The sequence below is a fragment of the Dermacentor silvarum genome, chromosome 4 (assembly GCF_013339745.2).
Source record: "Dermacentor silvarum isolate Dsil-2018 chromosome 4, BIME_Dsil_1.4, whole genome shotgun sequence".
Classification (NCBI taxonomy): Eukaryota; Metazoa; Arthropoda; class Arachnida; order Ixodida; family Ixodidae; genus Dermacentor; species Dermacentor silvarum.
Window position 1 is genome coordinate 38868576 of NC_051157.2, and position 23576 is coordinate 38892151.

Sequence of the window (23576 nt, forward strand, 5' to 3'; positions counted from 1 at the left end):
TTACTTGCGTGCATGGGAAACATTTTGCTTGTTCCTCATCCCTATGCAGTTTAGGTTGGGCACACATGTCGCTAAAAGCTTGACACAGTACTGGGCACTGGCCCTTTCACTGTTACTGACGTACCGGTTCATTTCTGCGTTTCTGTCCCATCATGTCACTGACGTACCCATACATGATGTCCCATCATGTCCCATCATGTCATTGACGTACCCATACATTCTCCACTATCTCCAGTCGGATGTGTGCAGTAACACAGTTGGCGAGCTCTGAGGTAGTTCCGCCATCTGTTTTTTATATTTCTAGAACCATATTTTCTCATCTCTGTGCGTTTGCTCAAGTGGGTCTTTGTTAACGCATTGCGGAATGTGCTCATTCGTGAACGTGGTTGCACAGTGTGCGCATCCGCAGATGGGAGGAGTGGCTCCCGGACTTTCTGCATCGCTACTGCGACGATTCTCCATACCGATTCTCTGCCGTAGCACAAGGCTACCACTCTTGTGTGTTTTGGCCATCTGTCGTATGTGTATAGAAGTTTTTTTTTTCTTGTGACCCTGACACGTTGGTGCTATCGTGGAAGCGTGTGTGTCATAATGAAACTAAATATGAGATGGAAAACGAAGATAGGAATATGAGGACCATACTCAGAGTGCATTTGTCATTAACGATTTTATATTTTTCCATTCTGCATAACCGAAAATAAACCATTCTGTTAGTTCTTAATATCCGAGAAAAAAAAAAAAAACGGACACTGGGGCTGCGTTGCCGACGAAAAAGCACGACAGTGAGAGGATTAACTGCAGAAAATATGTTGCTGGTTGCTGGTAACATGTTAAAGAAAATTGTAACTGTAATGTCTTTCTTGTTTTAGTAGGTTGACTGAACCTTTATTGTTAAGTTCAACAGTTATCATCACAAAGTCTCATTTCCTTCTTGTGATGCAGGTGCAGCAGATGCTGTTGCAGCAATTGGTGAAGGATAACAGCTGTGCCACCAATGCAGCTGGCAGCATCTTAGCGTACACGCCACTCTCACCAGCACCTGTGGTCACAGCACCCCAAGGAGCTCCCCTCTTGGCAGCGACTTCTGCTACAGGAATTCCCCTTGTCTTGGAAGCTGACAAGCTTAGCAGGTGGATGTCATGGCCTTCACATAATCTTTGAAAACAGTAGAGCAATGAAACAGGGCTAGCAGATGGCGTAGCATCTCTAGACAGATGTGCTTTGCAAATGACACAATGATAAAAATGCAAACCACTATGCAAGAAGCACAAATTAAGGAGTGCCATTTGAAGAAATTATGCTAAGGGCAAATGCTGCATTAAAGTGTACTTGTATAATATGCTTTTGGGACTGTGTGTTGTAAAACCAACAATTTAAACGTCTTTTTGAACTTCAGTGTTAGTGGCACCTTTCTGTGAAGTGACAGATTTTGCAGTGTTGTCATATATTTGGTCTCACACAGCTGGCATCTACCAGAGTTGCAATGACAAGCTCCTGTTTATATTTCAATGCAGTGGAGTTCATTTTAGTGCAGTAAAACCTCGCTAATAGATTCCTCGCTCATATATTTTGCTGCTAATAATGTCACCGCAACCCGGTTCCCAAGGCACTTAATATGTTTGCCCGAGCTACTACATTCTATTCCGTCAGTCCCACAAAGTGTTTTACAAGGGTTCTGCTACGTACTATAAACGCTTGTGTGCTTAGTTTTTGGTGAACATTAAAGATCCCCAGATGGTTAACCAACGGCCCTCCATAGCAGCACCTCGAAGCTTTTGTGCTACTTCAGGACATTAAACTCAGTCAATCTATCAGCCCCATCTGCGAAGGGGAACAGACCTGAATCGAGACATATCATAGTTATAAGACAGCCCATCATGCTATAAAAGTGTAGCACAGCTTACGTCCCACTTTGAACAAACCAAGGCTGTTTACTGTGGAATATGCATGTCTAAGAAGCAAAAGAAGGTGCCACCGTCACACATATTTTTGCTTTTGCTCACACTACAGGGTGGTAACAGTGAAGCCTCCAAACAAGGGAGAAAAACGCAATGCCCACAACGCAATTGAACGTCGTTACCGAAGCAGCATCAATGACAAGATTGTCGAGCTGAAGAACATGGTAGTCGGGCCCGAGGCCAAGGTGAGTTTTGCAGTGGGAACTCCTTTTTGAGCACTGGCTTTTTCCGATCTGCACATATCGCACCTTGGTGTTGCAATAATTCCAATTCTTTTTGCAGTTAAACAAGTCGGCTGTTTTGAGGAAGGCCATAGACTATTTGCGCTACCTGCAGAACGCTAATACCAAGCTCAAGCAGGAGAACCTTGTGCTTAAGATGGCTGTCCAACAGACGGGTGCAACTGGTGAGCACAGATTTCCTGCAAATGCATCCTGGCATAATTCAGCTTCAGACGTCGTATTAGTTTATTGGGTGTGGCAAGCTAATCGGAAATACTGTTCTATTTTTGCGGTGCTCTGCAAGGTAAACCTCGGTTAGTGTCTAAAGCTTACAGGCATGAGCCCCATGACAAATGTGGATTTCTGTTCTGTAAGGCGCACACATACGTTAAATAGGTTTGAGTTGCCCAAGACTTGCTAGGATTCAGCTTCATTTTTAAAAAATGTTTTCCGAGTCCTGTGGGTCGCTATTTTTTTACTGTTACAGAACATGCTATGATACAAGCGGGTTCTTGGCAGTACAGTAAAACCTTGTTAATTCGACCCTAGGAAAATAGGATAATTTGGACTTGACCTCTGGTCCCGGCAGGCTTATGCATAACTTAGTGGAATCAAACTCTTGTTAATTCGGATGTATTTGGCTGCACACCGGTTAATTCGGGCGACTATCAGGGTTCAGCAAGTGTGGAGCACTGCAAATGTGGGACGCAAAATAGCAAAAACGGCCCTAGTGTCCAACCTGAAACAAAGTGGCGGAGTCTGCATTGTCATAATCATCAGCGGAACTCGTACATAAACGATAGTAACTCCGAAACGCTTCATGGCTATTTGTGGCTTTATAGTTTTTATTCATGAGTTTACCTCTGTGCATAACACCGGGTTGGCCGTGTGCCTTCATAACTGCGTAGTTTCCATCTACGATTGCGTTGATTGCGACCACGGTTTCATCCACAGCGGTTGCGGCAAACAGTAGTTTCGTTTTTACTCTGTGCACGCATCAAATGCATGCCTTTAGAATTGCATGGCCACTGTCCATGATCGCGTCGATAGTGGACGTGGTTTTATCTGCAGCGGTTGCGGCAATTATGAGATTCGTTTTGACTCAGTGTAATGGCTGCTCGTGCAATGTCACAAACACGGTGGAAGCTGTCAAGGATAAAGAGCGCTGTCTACATCGCGATGGACCAACGATCCAGTAGCGTACCCAGGATCTCTACCAGAGGGGGGTTGACAGTTTGCCAATACCATCTAAATAGCACTAATTTCAATTTCTTCACGGGAAATTGTCAAAAAATGCGCTTTTTGTGAGTGCGCAGACGATTGCGCGTCTTACATCTTAGTTGCAGTACTCAGTACTCAAATGCGCAAGGAAAGAAAAGGGGTTAAACAAAAGAGGGGGGTTAAGTCGGCCTCAGGGGGGATTTACAACCCCCGAAACCCCCCCCGTCGGTGCGCCACTGCAACGATCTGTTGGCAATCAACTCAGTAGCAAAAAAAAAAAAAATTAATCGGGATGTGTGTGCGGTAGTGAAAATCATGTCTTAAATGAAAACGTGTGCCGCAGCTGCGCTGCAAAGGAAGTTGCGAGGCCTTCACCGCTGCAAGCGCTAATCAATCATGATTGATGGGAATTGCAGCTTCCGCACTGCTTTTGGGCAAAATAGAAACAGGATTTGCCTATTCATTCAGTAAATAAAAGTGTGTTGACATAGCAAGCGTGTGTTTGTTTTCTTGATGCCCTCGATAATTCAACATTCGGTTAATTTGGACATTGTTTTTCGGTCCCGTGAAAGCAGGATTAATGAGGTTTCACTGTACTTTTACAATTTAAGGTGACATAGAGGTACTGAAATTTTGTTAAGAAGGTTGGGTTGAGAAGCTACTAGTGCCTTTAATTGTCATGTTTCCTTCCTATATTGGATTTGCTGCTGCGGGGCTGGTGCAAAGTACAGTAGACTTCTGTTAATTCGGCTCTGGTTAATTCAATTTTTTGGTTGATTTGATAGGGTGGATGAGTTTGGTTGATGCATGCCAGGGCCTGTTGAAAGATATCGGGGATGATGATGTCGTGATGGTAGCAGTGATGTCGTGTTCATCGAGTTGTGCGCTTCTGCTGCTGAGGTTATGACGTGGCCTGTGTCCTCCTTACAGTGGCTGACGTGCTGCTGGACCAGAAGAGCCTCATGGCCGAAGTGAGCCAGGAGGCAGCAGCACTCACTCCTCCCTCGTCGGACATGAGCTCGCCCGATCACGCGATGGAGGACACGAGCAGCTCGGAGCCGCCCTCGCCACCACAGAGCCCCTCGGAGACAAAGTTCCCGAGCCCTCTGCGGGGTGCCATGATGCACACCTCCCGCATGGCTCTGTGCATCTTTACGTTTGGCTTCTTTGCACTGAATCCCTTTGGATGGCTGCTGGCGGGCCGGCAGGGTGACACCTATGCACTGGCCTCTTCACATGCTGCGGGCCGGACTATTCTGTCTGCAGAAGGTGATACTGGTAAGCACTGCTTTGAAAGGCCCTTCACCAGGCCCCATTGCAAATTTTGGCAATGCACTGGAAGCTGTAGGGCGCCATCTAGGGAGCATTTCACCGCAAGAATTTTTTTAATTGGTCTATTAATTATTAGAGAAGACATTGGAAATTCAGGTTGTCATGCTGCCTCGAGGCAAGCTTCACTGCCCAAGCAGACACTTCTTCTGCCTCGACTAGTGTCCGCAAGTGCTATTGCTTTCCTTCCTTCTCCCATACTATAGCTGAGAGAATATGCAAGGTCTACGTCGTGAGCCCCGCCATTTAAAGCAAACCTTTGTTAGCGAACCCTACCGGTCTGGACTTTCCTGACCGTAGCGGTTGCCTGGGTGTCAGGGTGCAATGATGCTCTTCGGTGCACCTAAGGCTAAACTAAAGAGAAAAGTGGTTTGAGCTGTTTTAGTAAATTAGCCTTCCCCAAAACCAAAAGTCCCCAAAAAGATGCAAGGATGAAAGATGGGTGGTGGTGTTGGGGCCTTGAAATTCCCGCACCAGCTTGCCGTGACGTCATGGATTTTGATGCCATCTGCTCTGGCCTAGTTAAGTTTATATCTGTAAAATGAATTGCTTTGACTCTAAACTTGCCTACTTTTACACTTGGGAAGTTTCAGGAACTTTTACTGAACGACTACAGCTGAAATGTGAAAAAATACTTTGCAATCTGTGACGTCGCATTGACACACCGGCCCTGGAGTTTTGGATGGAAATTCAAAAATGAATCTTTGACCATCATTTTCTCTTTTAGTAATGAACTTATTACAGTCGGGTTTCATTAGTGTGACCCTGACCGGATCGACAAAATTGATCTATCTAGTGGGTCGAATTAAACTAAGATACATAAACATTGTCTAAACATTGTCCGCTGGTTCATTTGGCAGTTTTTGCCAGAGTCTATTTGCCAGAATCAATAGCGCGCCCACATTCTATGTGTCCAAAGCACCAAAAACTAACATATAAATTACATTGAAGCTTTCATTACATTAAAACAAGAAAAATATGTTGCACAATAGCAGCCGGTTTTCTAAAGTCAACTTCGCCGCAATACATTTTTGTTATGCGGTAAAGCACACGAACGCCGCGAAGACAGTTTTGGTTTTGTGTCCGATTGCACCGTGCAGGCAATTTCCGGCCCAATTTCCTGCGCATGAAAATTGCTGAAATACCTTAATCAGGCATTGTGAGCTATGATTGTTGCCTTAAAAGCTTCCTGGGCAGGCCGAAAATAGGCATTTTCAACGGGAGATGTCATGTGTTCAATGCATTCACTGCTAAGCTCCGCCATTAAATACACTGCTACTAAAGGGGTCACTATTGGGGTTACCATGTGCTCTCTGACTGGCCAAGTTCGAATTATCTCACGAGGACCAATTTTAGGATCGAAATAACGAAATTTGGGGCTTATAGAAATGCATGGGCGCCGGCCTGAGAACTTCGGTCGGGATTGAATTAACTGAAAAATCGAATTAACCAGACTTGCGTTAATGAAAGTTTACTGTACTGCAAAATCAACTAGAGTTCAAGAATACTGTATCAATCTAAATTGAATCAGTGTTTCTCTGAAATGTCCTTTTAAGGATTCCAGGTGGTCGGAATTTAACCCATTGCACTGGATATGCACCACTCATATGTGATTTGAGCACAGTCCGGTAACTTTAGCTGGCAGACTGGGCCACTGCTTGGTTGGAGTTTCAGTTTTTAAGAGAGCCCTTGTGTATTGAATTATCTTTGGAGATAAAATTTTTGTGTCATGATGTACTGATATTTGATGACTTCAGTACTAAATAGGCTTTGGGATTCATTTTGTGGTGTAGTGATTTGCATTTGATTGTATTTGTTAGGAAAAGAAACACACTGATTGTAGATTTGGGGCACGTTTATTTATCAGTAAGTTTTGCTGTTTGTCCCTCGTCAGGTACTAACAGTGTTCGTGCTTTGGCTTCCAGGTAGCTCCTGGCTCAGTGTTTCCCCAATGTCTCTCTTGGGCTGGTTCCTAAATATCCTGGTGACCGTGGCCTGCCTCGGACGTCTCTTGCTGTATAGTGATGGCCTGGCTCAAGCTCAAAGCAAAGCCAATGCAGCTTTTTGGAGGCATCGCAAACAGGCCGATGCTGATCTGGCCCAGGTTGGTGTAACCTCTTGCAGTGTCCACAAGTGTGCAATATTTCTGAGAACTCCAGCAGATCTCTTAGGATAAAACAAACATTCCCAAGATTCTAGAAGGGTATACAGTCGACTTTAGACAGGACTTACGAAATTGATCGAATTATCCAGCCGGTTGAATTAACAAGATGCAGACAAACACAGTGCTGTTTCACTTAGCAGTAATTGCCCCCAGTAACACCCCTAAATCAAGTGCATGCCCACTTTCTATTCGTCCAAAGTAAAAAAACAACAACAAAAAACATACAGATGATATTTAAGCTCCTTAACAAAGCATAAATCTAATGCGTGCCCAATTTTTTAGCAAGGGAATGGGCAAGGGTCAAATATTTGTTGCTCAGTGCCGGCTGGTTTCCAAAGTCAGCTTTGCCGCAGTACACAAGTGTTACGCGGTGAAGCATACAAACTTCGCAAAGGCGGTTTTGGTTCTGTGTCCGATTTTTAAACCGCTCAATAAAATGTTCTCAAGGTATCACTCTGAAACTTTTATGGAAGTATCAGGGAGACATTCTAAACATTTGTGCCAATTTTCATCAAAATCCATGAAGAAATCAGGAAGTTGATTTTCAAAGCCACGTTCCCCCTTAAACAGTTAAACGTGTCAACTCAATCAGCAGCTGGATGGAGGAAGGTGGTGGGGAGGCACACTGGCCTCCCCACTATTATAGTTTTCTCACAACAGCTCTGCCATCCCCCTATCTTGATTTTTTCATGCAGCCCGGTTATAACAATCGGTTATAAAAATGTAATTTTCATGGCACTTGAATATTGTTATAAGTGGGTTCAACTGTATTACTGTAGTTCCCGAAGCAGGTGAAATAGGTGACAGCACAGTCGCTGAAAAAAAATTCAATGCGTTCTAAAAACAGTGCGTCACCAGTTTCTGATGTTCAAAGTTTCCCGCTACTAATGTGCTGTATCTAAAGTTAGATCATTGTTAATTAAGTTCATATGTATGCTCGAAAAGTGTGTGCTGAGGGCAGAGCTTTTCAAAATCTGTGCCATCCCCCCCTCCCTTATCTTATCCCTAATATTAAAGTTTACAGGTTAGCAGGCATGTCAATGTGAATGCTTCGCATAACATTGAGTCCCACAGTGTGTGCTATTTGCATAATTTTGAAGTGCTTTTTTCGTAGAACCTTTTTTCGTGAAATGCTATTACTACGAACACTGGCTCTGGTGTGCTACAGGGTCGGCCGGGGCGAGCTGCCGAGCAGCTGACTGCTTGCCTGGGTGCCCTGGGTCAGCCGCTCACTGGTGGAAGTCTGCCCGAGGCCCTGTGTGCCGTGGGTTGGCAGGCACTGCGGCAACTGCTACAGTCGGCCCGCGTGGGACTCTGGCTGGAGCGTCGGGCTGCGGGTGGCTGGCAACTGGACAAGGCGCAGCGGGCACGCACGGCCGCCCAACTGGCCCTCGCCCACCACCAGCTCAGCGAGCTGCACCTTCTTGGTCAGTAAGTGTGGTGTGGGAGGCTAAAAAGTCGAGGACTAGCCTAGTTGGCGCACCATTGTCATTTTAGTCTGAAAGAGGCATAGCCTCAATTGTTGGCAATTGTGGTGCATGATTATCTAAAATGTGTACCGTGCAGGGTTCTCCCCACCGTGGGCAATGGGGGAAATGCTGCCCACAGCTCTGGTTTACCGCCCACCCCTTTGAGGGGCAAACTCTGCAACGAGAATGGTCAATTTAACCAAATTTTCAAATTCCTTTCTTTTTCTTTTTGCCGCGATTCCAAGGTGTTTCTTCATTGCGTGGGGAAATATTTGAAAGAAATTTAAATAGAAGTTGAGAAAATTGCACGTTTTTAGTGAGCTGCCTACAAAAATCGGGTCGGAATTTGGAATTCCGGAGGTTTGATTGCATGGTGGATCGTGTGGTTTTTTGATGACGTAGCTCCACCATTTTGGCATCGTCGTAAAGAGGAGACACGACTGGGATCATCAAAACGTCCAAATAATTGGGGCCTCGATATCATTCTTGCTTCAACTATAGGGAACTATTGGGGAGAATGCCTGTTCACAGCATTCCTGTAGAACAAACTCAGACTTAAAACTAAACAGTATAGATCATGAGTAATAAAACACTTTTTAGTCTTTTTCTGGCTTTGACAATAGTATTTTTCATCTGTTAAGGTTGGCAGGTCTGTAAATTTCTGTCTTTTCGTTGGTGCCTATCGAACAGTTCAAGATGGTCATTAGTAGCTAGGGGCCCTCCACTCTGGGGCCCTCGTAGTCAAGTAGGCTAGCACAATTTAACTGCTATATCATCTGCTGTAGGTACTCTGTTGTATTATCTTGTAATACATTGACATGGGTAAAAGGCAGGACCACAAGAATTCCGTAAATTTTACAAGGTGTCCAATAAAGGGGCATCTAATTGTTGGCATTCCGCTGTGCTACATTTCCATCTCGTGCATTATTGCCAGCCTCCATTCTTGCACATTACCGTATATACTCGTGTATGGGCTGCACTTTTCCCAATTTTGATGAGGTGCGGCCCTCAAACGGGACCAAACCTTTCGCCGGCGAGTTGTGCACACCCCGGATCCCCGGATGTACTATTGCATCAGAGGTCAACGCGTAGCTCTCACCATCTAGTAGTAGCACGCCGAAGTACGCAGCGTGCGAAAATTCGCTGATGCGCATGCCCGGCATCGGGGCACCGAACACGATAACTTCTCCATTGGAAATGTTTTTTTTTTTTTTTCAAAATTTTTGGCTACCAAGTTGGGGCCCTTACACGGGTGCGGCCCTTACACGAGTCTATACAGTATATCACAACTCTGTCACAGAATTTTGTCTGCGTATGCTGTGAGCCTGTTCTGCTGTGTGAACACCTCTTGTCATGTAGGTCACGTGTCTTCCTGGGGCCGTTGGCAAGGCGTGGCACACGCTCTGGCCTCAGTCAACTGGGCTCAAGTGGCCGGTGTGGAGATGCTTGGCAGTCGTCTCCTCTGCCACATCTATCTGGGGGCTGCTCTGCGTCTGCTCGACTGCTGCCACGTGCGCCTCCTCTTCGCACCTGTAAGTGCCAATGGCAGGAGTCATTCTGAGGGAGGAGGGGGAAGGGGGTGCATGCCAGCACAGCTTCCAGCACAGTTTGAATGACGAAAAGTAGGGCATGGCTGTGATGACATTGCAGTGGCAGCATTTGATTGCCGATAACCCTCTTCGTACAAGGAGCACATTCAAAAATTATTCAGTTCAAAAAAAAAAAGGCTATGTGAAGAGATACCATAAGTACCAGACACATCCTGTACCTTTTGAACAAGCAGAAGACCACTAGTCTATGAGAGTAACACCGTATGTACCAAATAAGTGTAAAGTAGTTGTGGAGTTTAGTTCGCTCACATGCAAGAAGCTATATCCAGTTGGTGCATGAAGGGCAATTCTAGAGAAATGTACCCTGAAGTTTCTGGGTTGGATCTGTGCTTACTTTTGAAGGAAATTTAATCCTTCTTTACTTGCAAACGGGTAACTAGCCTTGAGCCAATATCAAGATGTGTGAGGTCGTGAGGCTCTGGTGAGGGCATATTAAGGCAGTGGTCTTTTTTTTTTTTTTTTTTTGCATTCTTTTCGGCTTACGTGAGATTGTGCCCTCAACAAGATAGGCCTGTTCATAATTTCGGAACTGTAATCCTCAAATTTAGCTTAAGATAGTGTCCCTCTAATTACAATTGTCATTCGCTGAACTTTCCTACTTTTGAAACACCTTGTGGTGGTGACAACTTGGCAACAAAAAGAAGAGTGGCAAGGTGTCAATCATTAATATAGAAACTTGTCACAGAATGTTGTAGAAGTATGTTGCAGAAGTTGCTGGGCCAGACTGGAGGTTCTTCTTTATGTACTTACTGACAGGTACAACATATGACTTATCTACTGCTGTAGGCCTGTACATCATAGTTCTTGCATGCGGAACTATGCTTTTTTTTTTTTTTTTTTTTTTGTCTGCTGAAACTCGCTGCGGTATCTGAGTGGCTGTGGTGCTCTGCTGCCGAGCACCAGATCGTGAGTTCAAAGCTTGGTTTCCGTGGCCACATTCCGATTGATGTGCAATGCAGAAATGCTCTTACACATAAGTCTAGGTGCATGTTTAAGAACTCCAGGTAGTCAATTAATCCATAGCACAACAGTATCCTTCATAGTCCAGGTGTTGCTTTAGCATGTTGAACTGAATCAGTCAGTCAATTGGTTGATCAATCACTCTATCTTTGTCAGCTGCAGTGACCAGGCCATCGCTTGGTACACAATCTAATTCCTCTGTTTCTACTGTCACCTTTAATATTCAGAGGCTTCTGCTGTTCCGTGCTCGGCGTGTGTGGTCCTCACCAAATGCAGTGCCTGCTGAACTGAAGTGGGTCTTCGAAGAGAATGGCCGTAGTTTCCTCCTCAGTCGAGAGTGGATTCCGCTGCAAGGGCCATCAGAGGATGCATTCACTCGAAGGGGAGACTCCTGTGAGTATTATATTTTTCTTTTTGCTTGGGAGCCATTTCTTCAGCAGGAATGTTGCTTTCTTGATGCATCTTTATCGTTTATTTGGTTAGTTGAAAATGACAACATTGTGTAGAATGGACAAGCTTATAGTGTAACAAAATGTGGGGATTGGTTACAGTGCATTTGGTACTGATAAATGCCTTACAGTGCAATTTTCTGTTGCTAAATGGTAGATTCACATGGCGGACCGAATTGCTAACTTAGAGCACGGATTGTGCATCATGGGAAACAATGTCTGTGGTAGGCACTGAATGAATGAATCCCTGCCTTCCTTCCTTGCGAGCGCGAGAAGACACTGCCGCATCAAGCCACCATGCTTCTTGGCTCATCCTTGCAAGCTTTCGCTCACACATACAGCATACGACAGGCGGCTGCGATGTTATCGCACTTGGACTTCATACGGAACATCACGGCAATGCCGATGGTGATGGCGAAAATTAAAAGGAATGATAAAGACGTGCATTTTCTCTTTCTGGGATTCTGGCCCAAACAGACCCATGTTTAGAGCAAACGAAGCGCCATGTCTAGCTTCACCATTGAAGAAAGTGTTCATAAGTGCCTACTGCGGCTTTGTATGACGGTGTCACAGTCCTTTTAAATTTTAATGGATTCTGTAAGCAAGCTTGCCGACATAGCTGTTTTAATTGTTGTTCCTTGCAAACACGCTATCCAGGGTTAATCTACTTGGTATGGCTTTGTCATCTGCCCTTCTCTTCTATTTTATGAATACTTTCATTGGCAATGGTTCACTAATTTATTGCCATTATGAAATCGTCCACAAATATATGTCGTGGGAACCCACCTCAAGGGGTGTGGGTTTTGCATTGCTCATGTCTCTTATAGTGGGGTCTGTTAAAAGGTTGCTCAGAACTGATTCATGTGCGTTGTGTGGAACTCATTCTCATTGGGATATCAGCCAGAACGCTGATGCGGGTGGGTGCAAGTATTGCCTTTAGCGGACATTTGTAACCAAAAATATTTGTTGCCTTGCAGGCTCCGTACTTGCTGCAGTTTCACAGCTGTACCGTGAACACCTCTTGCACAGGGCCGTTGCTGCACTTGCCGCATCAGGCAGACCAAGGTTGGTGTGATCACTAGAGCGACATTGTTGATCAGAAGATAGCAGTTCATCAAAGTTTAAAAATCTCTTATTCTTACTTTTTTTTTATGCCTTGTTGAACGTCACTACCTTAAAAAAGTTGCAGACAAACCCCGGTGTCCGCGCTTACAGGTGTGCAGAAAAAGAGAAAGAAATACATACGACTCTCAGATCTTGGCCAGTTCTCAGCTGCAGTGGCCACAATCTAATAGAGGCTCAATGCAGAAATGCTCCTATATTTAGATTTAAGTGGCTCGTGAAGGAACCCTGGTAGTACATGATCAATACAGATCATTCCACTACAACAGGTTTCATAGCCTACGCTTAGGTTTAGGATGTTATGCCCAATCAGTCAGTCTGTCTATCATCCAATCTGCATGTCAATTTATCTAATCTGTCTGTTTACCTATCTAATCTAATCTGTGGACTGCCATGGACAGGCTTCTTAGCCATGCAGGAATGGTGCTTGTTCTCGTTTTCCTTGCAGCCGTGGTGGCCCTGATGCCCTTCACCTGGTGGAACTGCTGGAAGGTGCTAGCTGCTGCTCCAGCATGTCTGGCGGTAGGCTGACGGGTGTGGAGCATGACGAGGCGGCCATCTGGTGGGCTGCGGTGCTGCGTGTCGCCCTGTTGTGGGTGCGCGGAGAGCCAGCCCAGCAGGAGTGTGCCCAGGCCGAGGCTGCCCTGCACAATCTGCACTGGGACCAGGCTCAGTAAGGGCACTGCATTGGCATTTGTGGGGGACGCTTGTAGGAGAGAGAGAAACTGAAGGAAAGGCAGAGAGGTTAACCAAAGAAAAGTCTGGTTTGCTACCTTGCATGGGGGAAAAGGGATTTAAGATCAGAACGGAGAGAGACGAGTATGGAAACGAAAATTGACGCACAAAATTGAAGCGACACGCACCAGTATCATAGTCTATCTTGCAGGCCTGCAGACTGCAGGAAGCAAACTAGCACTCTGGCTGTCTTTAGAGCTTGTTAGGCTAGTATAAGAACCACAGGGGCCGCCATTCACGTCTGGGCCTCAGCCTAAGCACTGCATATTGCAAGTGACGAAAAGTACACTGGAGGCTGAGTACACTGAGTCAACAGCCGGACTGGCCGATTCCCATTTTGAAACTCCGTCTCTGCTTGTTAGGCGGGGAAAGACAACCAACTTTCTTGGGGGATAGTATCGCAAATGAGGACCCAACATGCACTTTCAGAACGTGGTTTTCAGCATTTGAAGATTGGTATTGAATATGGTGGGAGTTGCTTTCTCAGGCTGGTTACTGCATTTGCACGATTCTAATGCCCCGAATCTTACGCACACCCAATTTTCGTGATCATATAGCAAGAAAATAAGAGTGCACCTGTATGCGACATGCGCCTGATCATAATATGTGCCTGATTTATAAAAAGTAAAATAGTATGTCCCTACGTTCGCGATTAGAAAAACGAGATGTGCAGAATTTTCGCAGAAGGGAAACTTTTCTTTTTTAAACGAGCTTTCATAATGGAAGCGGTTTGTCGTCGTCATTATTTGAGCTTCATTGGCCACAGATTTACCAAGCACAGAAGGTGGTATTCTCGTGCGATTACTTGTAGAGATACTTATCACTTTCGCAAGATTTTACGTCACTCAGCATTAGGCTTGTTGAAATACGCGCTTGTCGAAATATGCGGCTGAAAGCGTTTCTGGCACTTTGCAAGATAGTGAGCTTGGCACAATGCCAGAAACGCTAGTGGTCGTATAGGCTGATGTTTCTGGTGCTGAGTCACTCGAAATCTTGCGGACGGTATTTCCGAAAGTGATCTGCGGAGAAAATTGCTGTGCTATGGAGAAAACCGCGGCCGCTATTGACACAATCGAGGATGACAAAATCCTATCGACACGATGATGATGAAAGCCCGTGGCCAACGCGGTATTATGCGCGGCGGTAAACGCAAGAATAATGGCTTTAAAGACACAAATAGGCACGATGCGTTCTGGCGTTGCTGTCATTCAAGTACGATTTCAGCTGATGACTATGGCAATGTGGACTCCGTCGCTTTGGTTCGGTTGGACGCTAGCGCCGTTCTTGCTCTTTTGCGGCGCGCATTTGCGAGAGTTTGATTGCATTGGATAATGCATACGTCGGCCGGGACCAGAGGACGAGTCTGAATTGATTTCCGAATTAACGAGGGTCGAATTAATGAGGTTTTACTGCACTTTGCTGAGCTCTCTTATCTGTGACCGAGTGTGACACATGTGCCAAATTTCTACGCAGGGATCCATTGCCCTGGGCGGTGGCTTCCGCTATGATGGCTCGCAAGGGACTCTTGGCAGCCCAGCAGCCTTCGTCACGCAACACCCTTAACGCTTGCAATCGGGCTAGTGCACGATTGTGGGATTGTGCCAGCCATCCCAAGCACCTTGCCAATGCCACTTCACAGGCAAGTGTTATTTTTCTATCCTCCTGCTCAGTGCACCCACCACATCATGGCTCCGTGACTATGACATTCTGCTGCTTAGTACAAGATCATGAGTTCAATTCCTTGTTGATGTGGCTACATTTTGGTGAAGACAGAATGCAAAGAACACTCATGTAGTGAGGTCTGGGTGACAGTTAAACATCACCGATTGGTTAACGTTTATCTGGCATCTCTCATAGCCCCATTGGTATTGTACAGTAGAACCCCCCTGTTACGTTCCTGGCTGCTGCGTTTTCCGGCCTGTTACGTCGTTTTCGGCCGGTCCCGGCATAGCTCCCGTAGGACCCAATGCATTGGTAACCTCGCTGTTGCGTCGAAACTGTGGGACCGTTCCAGCATCATGCGTTGTGAACTGCCACCCTGCGCCGGATCGAGCGGCCATTTTGACTTTTCTTGTCGCTTGGCTTGGTGGCTTGACGATAGGATTGGCCACCAAAAGTGCCGGAGCGACACCCATGACGTATTTTCGGCTTCCGCCAGCAAAGGCGTGGTCTTCGAGATCCATATTTGTTATCGAAAGATGGTGTCTATGACGCGTTGTGACCCAAAAATTGGTTTTGACGCGTAGATGTTACGTATAAAGTCCAAGGGCTATAACGCCGTAGCTGCGCGTTGTATGCTGTATGTGCGAGGGGAGCCGACGACCGCAGCTAAATCTCGCGCACGCAAGAAAGAAAAGCAAGGAGAAAGCGTGCCTTCCTCCATCGTGCTCGAGGCACCGGCGAGGGGGTGAGATGGAGGGAGGGATAGCGGGTGTCTTTGTACTCTGGCATCAACTGCGTACTGCGCGGCGGCTGCGGTCGCGCGGGCCGTACCTTGAAAGCGATCTGCATTGGGGGCAGAGTCTAGGCAGTGTAGGTGCGTCGGCGGCTCGTAGCTGTGTGCGTGCTGTGTGTTCTCGGCGCTCAGTTTGCGTTGAAGCAATAGACAAGAGTGAAGGTCACATTGCTCGCTGATGCACTTCCTCACGCCAGCATTTGAGAGTGCGTGTCCACGCTCATCGAGTGTGACGTGTTCATGTTTGCCTGTGCGCGTTGACACCATGCTTTAGTAGTTAATAAGCGAATATTCACAAGTTTATATGGACGATAAAACTACTATCGTTACTTTGTATAGCTGTCAACTAATTTGCTATTGCAATTGATGCTTCTGCTTTCGGGCGAAGCTACGACTTTTTTTTACACGAAAGAATTAAAATAAAATTGTGTGCAGTTCAACACTACTCTCATTTATTTCTAAATTATTCCTGTTTCTCGGCTCTTGCGTTTCCCAGCTCTTATGTTTCCTTTTTACATTCCCGTGAAAAACATCAGCGGGGTTCTAATGTATTGGGACATTAAACACACATATCAATAAACCAGGTTTTTTGAGCTGAGTGACCGTGTACTTTCATGCCAAACAAAATGCAAACACGAGAAAGGAAAGCAGACCTGTGTGTGACACTGGTGGAATTCGTTCAGACGCTTGCTTTCAGGGCTAGACTGCATTTGGCCCTCAGTCATAGGATGACCGCACATTCTAATTTCAAGTAATTTTGCATAAGAGGTGCTCTGCATTTTTCCTTCCTGTCAGCATTCCATTTGGGCAAGGTAGCGCGACCAGCCGACTTATTATTCACCAGCAGTTGATGACTGCTGATGCGTCGTCGTGAAATGCAAAGTCGGCCACCTGTGTGCAGACATGTGACACAGCCAAGGGACATGGAAAGTGAAGAGTGCCTGGTTTTGCGGTGCATTGTAGTTGCATTGCATGCTTGTTATGTACAGTGCAGTGCTTCTTCAGTGCAATCGCAAGGTCTGTGCCGTGGCATCATTCCAGAAAGTTGCATACACATTGCAGCAAGCAGCATCTTGCTTCAGACAATTCGGTGCTTGCTGTTTACATGTAGCATATGGAAAGAACTCGAAGGACAAGTAACTTTACATGCCTGGTAGTTTTTAGTACTTGCTTACTTCAACCTGTATAACACTTAACAATCATCCAGATGAAAACATTGTAGGATTACTGGATTACAGGGAAACTCTTCATAAACAGAATGGGAACCCATGCGCTTTGGTGTCGAAGAAGTCATGTGTACTACAGATCATTTTCCTTGCACCTTCTAGGTTGCTATTTTGTTCGCAACAGCATATAAAGGTTACAGTACAAAGCTGTATCAATTTCTTTGGCAGAAAAATATTTGTCTTCAGCAGCATGATGATGGTAATGTTGTCATGATGAACCAGCTCTGCCTTCTACACGCAGGCATTCTTTGCTCCCTCAGAAATTCGTGAGCAAGTAAATTGTGGTCTTACTGAAGTGGGACATCTTATTCAGTAGAATTGCAAACCTTGCTTGCAGTAGTGGCTCATAGTGGGCTTCTTCGATTTTCTACTTCTGGCTACCCGCGGGCTGCCAGAGCCAGCCAGAGCGCCTTCGTTTTTCTCGGGTTGTTCCGCCCACCGCGTGACGCACTTCTGCCGTGCGTTCGTTTTACTCGGGCTGGAAGCTTCTGGCTACCCGCGGGCTGCCAGAACCAGCCAGGACGATTTTGGTCTGGCAGCTCTCTGGAAGTTCTCTGGCTAGCAGACGACAAAAAGAGGTGATGAGCGCTCGCCGCCATCTTTGTGGGGACTTGACAGATTGCAACGCCGGGGCTAGCGCACGCCGCCCCCGGCCAGGCGTGCTTTTGGACTTGCGTACTTCTCGGAGCGATTCCCGATGTTGGCGCGGTGCGTGGATCGCTGATTGTATTACTTCTAGCGTTATCTTACTAGGATTCTGACGCACCGTTCCGCCTTGCGAGGCGGTGCCGTACGAGCGGTGGCGAACGAGCGGTGGCGAACCATTTGAAGCTTTCTTTTGTTTGTGTTCCGTGAATGATTCTTCTCGGACGTGAACAGCGCGCTGCGCTCTCGATCATGCTTGCATGGTATCTTCATCATGTTCCGCGCAAGTTGTAGAAGTTGTAGACGCTCATTCCCGCGCATTCCGGTGCCTTTTCGGTTCATGTAATTTTCTGGTGGTATCCTTTTTTACATTCTCGCGTATATGCGGCGATATGTCTTTTTTCTGCAGTTAGCGTAGGCATCGCAGCTAACCCGTGTTCGCTCTGTCTCTCCGTCGTATCTTGGGTGGCAGCTCGAAACCGATGTGTTCTAACTGTATATATAGGCCGTTGATGTTAAAGGAATGTACTGGTTGAGATGAGTAATGACCACACGTACATTAGCTTTAGTATTGTTCTCATGATCGACCAATACTATTTTTCGTGTGAAGCTTTTCGCGGGTTACAGGCGGCGTGCATTTTCACGCGCCAGCCGCAGCCCTATCTCCTTCAGCATAGGAGCAGAATTAAGAGGAGCACCATCAGGCGAAACAAACTTTCTGAAATCGAATTCAAGCATGTCAGAATTTTATGTATATAAGACGTACCCGATATCCTGCTTTTTCGTGTCTTGTCAAATGTCAAATGTCGCCGGTGGCCGACGTGATCGTTATACGAGCAGGCATCCTCGAGCGAGCGATCACTTAGGTGCGATTTCGCGTCTTGGAATCGGGCGTCTCACGCCGTTTGTTGCGCTGTGCTAAGTGAGCTGCACAGTGCACGTCCTGTGCCAAGTTGCGCGAAATCTCGCAAAAGTGATTGTATTCCTGAATGCAACTATATATTTCCAAGGTGGCAACGCAGAAATGGGCCGACTACGCCGCGCGCGCGCGCCGCCCACGCTGGTCGCTGCCATGCTGGTAGCATGTTTACATTTCTCTCGCGGCCAGCGCTGTCCTGGCGTTCGATTTTGCTAACTTCGGGCAGCTCCGGGTTGTCTTGGGATCCCAGCCCACGTGACTTCCTGTCAGAACCGGAACTAGCTCGCTGCCGTCTGGCTGCCAGCGGGCTGCCAGAACTCCGAAAATCGAAGAAGCCCAGTGTTCTGCTGCTAAATACTTTCATTTGGCCTTTTACATTTAAAACACTTCTTTTAGGCTCTCTTCATTCATTCTCTTTATCTGCAAATATTTTATATTCTACTCAACATATGTATTCTACTCAGCATAAAAAAGCCAGCTTTTTTTTCTGTCTCTTTTTTGGCGTTGTAACCATTATTACTGTTTAAAAGTATTACTGTTTAACAGGCAAACTCTAAATCTCGGCGACGGCGGCCGCATTTCGATGGGGGGGAAATGCGTAAACACCCGTGTACTTAGATTTAGGTGCACATAAAGGATCCCAGGTGGTCAGAATTAATCTGGAGTCACTCACTTCGGCGTGCCTCATAATCAAAGCGGGGTTTTGGCACGTAAAACCCCATAATTTAACAAGCAAACTCGTTTGTCTGCCTGTTTTTATTGTTCTGGGTGCTCCTTAAGAAACATACTTTTTCTATTGCTCTTTGTATCGGCAGTTGGTTCATCTGATCTGTCTGCCCTGTGGGGTCTGTTGCTTTGTCAATTTGTCATTACTGCTGCTTTTACGCCAGACCCTTACTGTCATGTTTGACATGGTGTAAATAAACGTTACATTACAGTGTGACTTATGTTGAAGAATTGGAGCACTTTCTTGTCTACGTACGTTTTTGCAGAATGAGAATAAGAATAGGAATGAGTGCGTTAGGCAGGTTACATAAGTCTGAAAGCAGCTTATGTCTGAACAGCAGCTTACATAAGTCTGAAAGGAACCTGGGGAAGGGGGAACAAGTGAAGAAGAAAGTGATAGGTGTAACTTTAAGAGGTGAGAATATTTAATATTATAGTTTAAGGTGTAAGCAACTTAGTTGACTGGACATGTCGTGTGTATGACAGATAGTCGGGGTTTTGTTAGAATTTCAACACTTAGTGGCAGAGAGCTAAATGAGATCAGGAGATACACCTGCTGTGGTGATTCAGTGGCTATGGTGTTGTGCTGCTGAGCCTCGAGGTTGTGGGTTTGATTCCTGGCCACAGTAGCTATATTTTGACACAGGCAAAATGCAAAAATGTTCGTGTAATTAGAGTTAGTGCATGTTAAAAAAAATACATCAAAATTAAAATGTAACCCTCTACTGCAACCTCTTGTCATAGCCTGTATATTGGTGTAGGACAGTAAAACTTCAATCAATCAAATAAGAAGATTCATTGGTGTAGGGTGGGCAATTGCAGGGCTTTAGAAGATGATGGTAATGGACTTTTCCTTGGCAGGTGCTGCTCACTGCAAGTTGCGAGTGGCTGCTCCAAACGAGATCTGAGCTGTGGGAGCGCACGGGTAAGGCCCCTGCATCGGGACCCCACATCGATGGCTTTCATCGGGACTTGGCGCTGTTCCGACGGCTGGCCCAGAACTCGCCCAACCTGCAGCTAAAGGTGATCAGGATGTGCAGACAGTTCCTTGTTTACTACTTTGACCTGTTCCCTGGAGCAAATTTACGAGCTCTGGGGCTTACTATTGTAACAGCTTGCCTAACTGTCCAGCTCAGAAAATGTTTCCTCGGAGCATGTTAGTCCTCAGGTGAGGCCTTAAAACAAGCACAGTGGCTTCAGTCCTCGCATGAAGTCTCCATGGTTTAGTTTCCTGTGAAGCAAGATTAACCATATTTGTTTCCTCCTAATTAAACATACTTTGGGTTAGCAGCAACCAGTGATTAAGGGCCATCACACAAACATACTGCAGCCATTTGTATAATGTGGAGGGGGGGGGGGGTACTCGTGACGGCTTAGAAAAAGAAATTAACAGCACAAGGACATGTTACGATTATAGCACAAACTAACAATGTGTATTGGAACCATGCATGGGTTTAGAATAGGGTCTCAATGGGTGATCTGTAAATTACAGTAACTGATCACTAATCACACTACTCGAACATTTTGCAGCAGGAGGACGGTGGCTGATTAAGTGTATCAAGGGGCTACATGCAACACACGCATTGGGCCGCTGTGTTTGTGCAACCTGAGGTCAAATGGATATTGTTGTAGTGTATAAGTCTATTGGACAGCCAATTAAAGTCCCTAATAAGCTTTCTCGTATTAGTTGAACTTTCTTGCACCATTCGCCTTACTCCCGTATGTCAGAAAGACCGTATGTGAGATATGGTCTTTCTTTCTTTGGTGGACCTTACCATGTTTGCATTGGTAAAATGAAGTTGTTCATTTCTTAGCCATGAAGAAATATTGGGTGTTTAGTTCAGCAGTCGAAGCCAGCTTTTGTAAAATGTCCACATATGATTTGATTAGTAAGTTTTGTTATTAGAGCACCTCTAATGTATAGATTTATGTGTGTCCCTGCAGTTGCACCTATATGAAGCCACTCAGCGTGTTGTTGCCGGTGCGAACCCTGTGAAGACTCAGCTTGGATTGGATCGGTGCCTTAGGAGGCGCCTTTCACACTACCCATCTGTTGTCTGTGCCAAGGGTGAGAATCGGGTGTTCTTATCTTTCAGACTGGGATCATTAACATTTGTTAAGGGAGAGAGACGCCCTTATTGTTTTCACTGTAGTGACCTGTGCATGCTGTAGAAGTTGGTTCCTTGAAAACTCTTAATTACTTTTGTATACACATCTATAGTAGCATCAAGGCAGCTGTTTGCAGAACAGGATGTGTGCCTGCTTTTTTTTTACATTTAGCAGCTGCATAAGCATCAAGCTGAATTCCGTAGTGAAGCAATTCTGTATGCATTTCCATCATTCTCTACATTTTCTTTATGCTCATGTGGTAAAGATGTGCATTCATACAAATTCTGTATACTTGCTTTAACCCGTTCTGTATTGCTGACGAGTACAGTGATTATGAGGAAAAATACCTTCTGTACTGCAGCAAGCTGACAACTATATCCATCAAGTTGCATCTAGTTGCAGTTTTCAACACTAGACGACGGCGCTAGTCAATGTTAGTGGCAGTGTGTGTCGTCTTTCTCTGTATTGCGAGCTGGGGACGTGGGTTCTAAAAACGTTTTCTTTAGTTTTGGTTCTATCTGAACTAAATTCACTGTTTAGATCAGTTTTTCGTGCTGATTTCAAATCTATAATTAGCTTTTTGATGGCTACTCTAGTTCAGAAAGTATTAAAGTCTGAAAATAAATTTCATGAGTACTTGTTATGGGGCTTTTTGGCAATTTCTCTTTGTTAAAGACAAAAAGTGAGTGCATGACTTTAATGCCAAAGACTTGCTCTAGGGGGTGATGCTATATTTATTTGTTTGAAAGCATTCTAAAGGTAAGAAAGCAGACCAACATTGACTGCGAATATATTTTTCTTATTTTCACTCATTACTTTTGATTGCAATTTATAAAATGATGCTAGAGTAACAGAAATAGCATCACCCCCTAGATCATTTCAATACAAATACACTGATACCAAACTTGTTATTGTCACTCAACAACATTATAGAAAAAAGCCCCGTAAGACTGAGTGCAGTGTGTAAAAGCATCGAACTGAGAAAAACGCATTTGAAGCTTACACAGCTGCAACTTTTTCTAGAATCCAGCTACAGCAATATTATTGACATCGTTTCGTAGCTCTATTCTGCACGAGAATGACTATACTAAATATATGACTGTACCCTCCCAGAAAACTGGGAAAAGCTTGCTATAAAGCCATGTACTGCCCCTAAACCAGCATGAGAAACTACATTTACCACTTCATGTACCCGTTCTAGTGGCCTGTAAGCTAAATGAATACAAAAAATTGTATGATACAGTCGCCTTTCCATAGACAAAAAAACTTACACAATGTTCAAGTCAAAAGCACGCACGCATGGAATATTTATTGAATGACCTAAATTGATTATTGTCATTAAACAACACTTCGCTCTACAGCATGCCAGGGCTGTATAGCAGCATCCTTTGCTGGCTTGTGCTGTTTTGAAAGCCTAGCCTTGGTAGCATTTCTGTCTAGATGCCCATTTCGCGACTTCGGAAGCTTTTGCGTCTAGCAGCTTGAATTTCTGCTCTGTTGCACACTGTGATGCCAGACACTCCTTCAAGATCGCCGCACTTCTCGTGCGCTCAGCCGACTCGCCCACTGAATAGTATGCCGTATCAACGCGGTCTTGGATGCCGCTAGACGTGCTGGCTGACGATCCGATGACATCAGATGGGCCACTGCTATGCCCAGTAGAATCAACGGCGACGTTAGATGTGCCGCTTCGAATGCAACAGGTGGTTCTGGCCGTTCCGCTCGGGCCAACCGTTCGGGCAGCGCGCTGAATAGTTCGCTGTATCAACGCGGTCTTGGGGTGCCGCTGGACGCGCAGGCTGACGATCCGATGACATCAGATGGACCGCAGCTATGCCCAGTAGAATCAACAGCGACGTTAGATGTGCCGCTTCGGACGCGGTGGTTCCGGATGTTCGGGCCCTTCGTCCGATATCTTCAGCCATGCGTTCCATGGACGCTTTCGTTTCTTTCCGTATGATTAACGCGTCATCTTTAGACGAGCGCAAGACGAAAAGACGGTGCGTGAGCCACGTGAACGCAAGCTTAGCAGACGACCACGAGAAACCGGGAGCAACCGAGGACTGAGACGGCAGCGCACGCAAACCAAAAATAAAAAGCAAAATGGCCGCCTCGGTGGCCGCGCCAGCCAATGGGAGGCGCGAGACGAGGGGCTCGCCTTGCTTGCGCATGCTCTGCCCAATCAGAGGCCCGGAACCACCCTTCGGAAAAGCGGCGAGAACTGACGTTCAGCCAGTGCCTCCTCTATTTTAGAGGAG

The 23576-nt window shown here is 45.8% G+C and overlaps 1 protein-coding gene across 1 annotated transcript in view; it reads left to right on the top strand.

Moving 5' to 3' along the window:
- Positions 1–23576, top strand: part of LOC119449827 (sterol regulatory element-binding protein 1-like) — a 29675-nt gene that overhangs the window by 4125 nt on the left and 1974 nt on the right. Inside the window, exons 4-16 of the mRNA XM_037713097.2 lie at positions 943–1130; positions 2011–2143; positions 2241–2364; positions 4331–4678; positions 6655–6833; positions 8062–8320; positions 9722–9894; positions 11160–11325; positions 12359–12446; positions 12952–13176; positions 14712–14877; positions 20071–20232; positions 21154–21277. Of these exons, the coding sequence (XP_037569025.2) occupies positions 943–1130; positions 2011–2143; positions 2241–2364; positions 4331–4678; positions 6655–6833; positions 8062–8320; positions 9722–9894; positions 11160–11325; positions 12359–12446; positions 12952–13176; positions 14712–14877; positions 20071–20232; positions 21154–21277 (2335 nt within the window). The remainder of the gene's footprint in view (positions 1–942; positions 1131–2010; positions 2144–2240; positions 2365–4330; positions 4679–6654; positions 6834–8061; positions 8321–9721; positions 9895–11159; positions 11326–12358; positions 12447–12951; positions 13177–14711; positions 14878–20070; positions 20233–21153; positions 21278–23576) is intronic.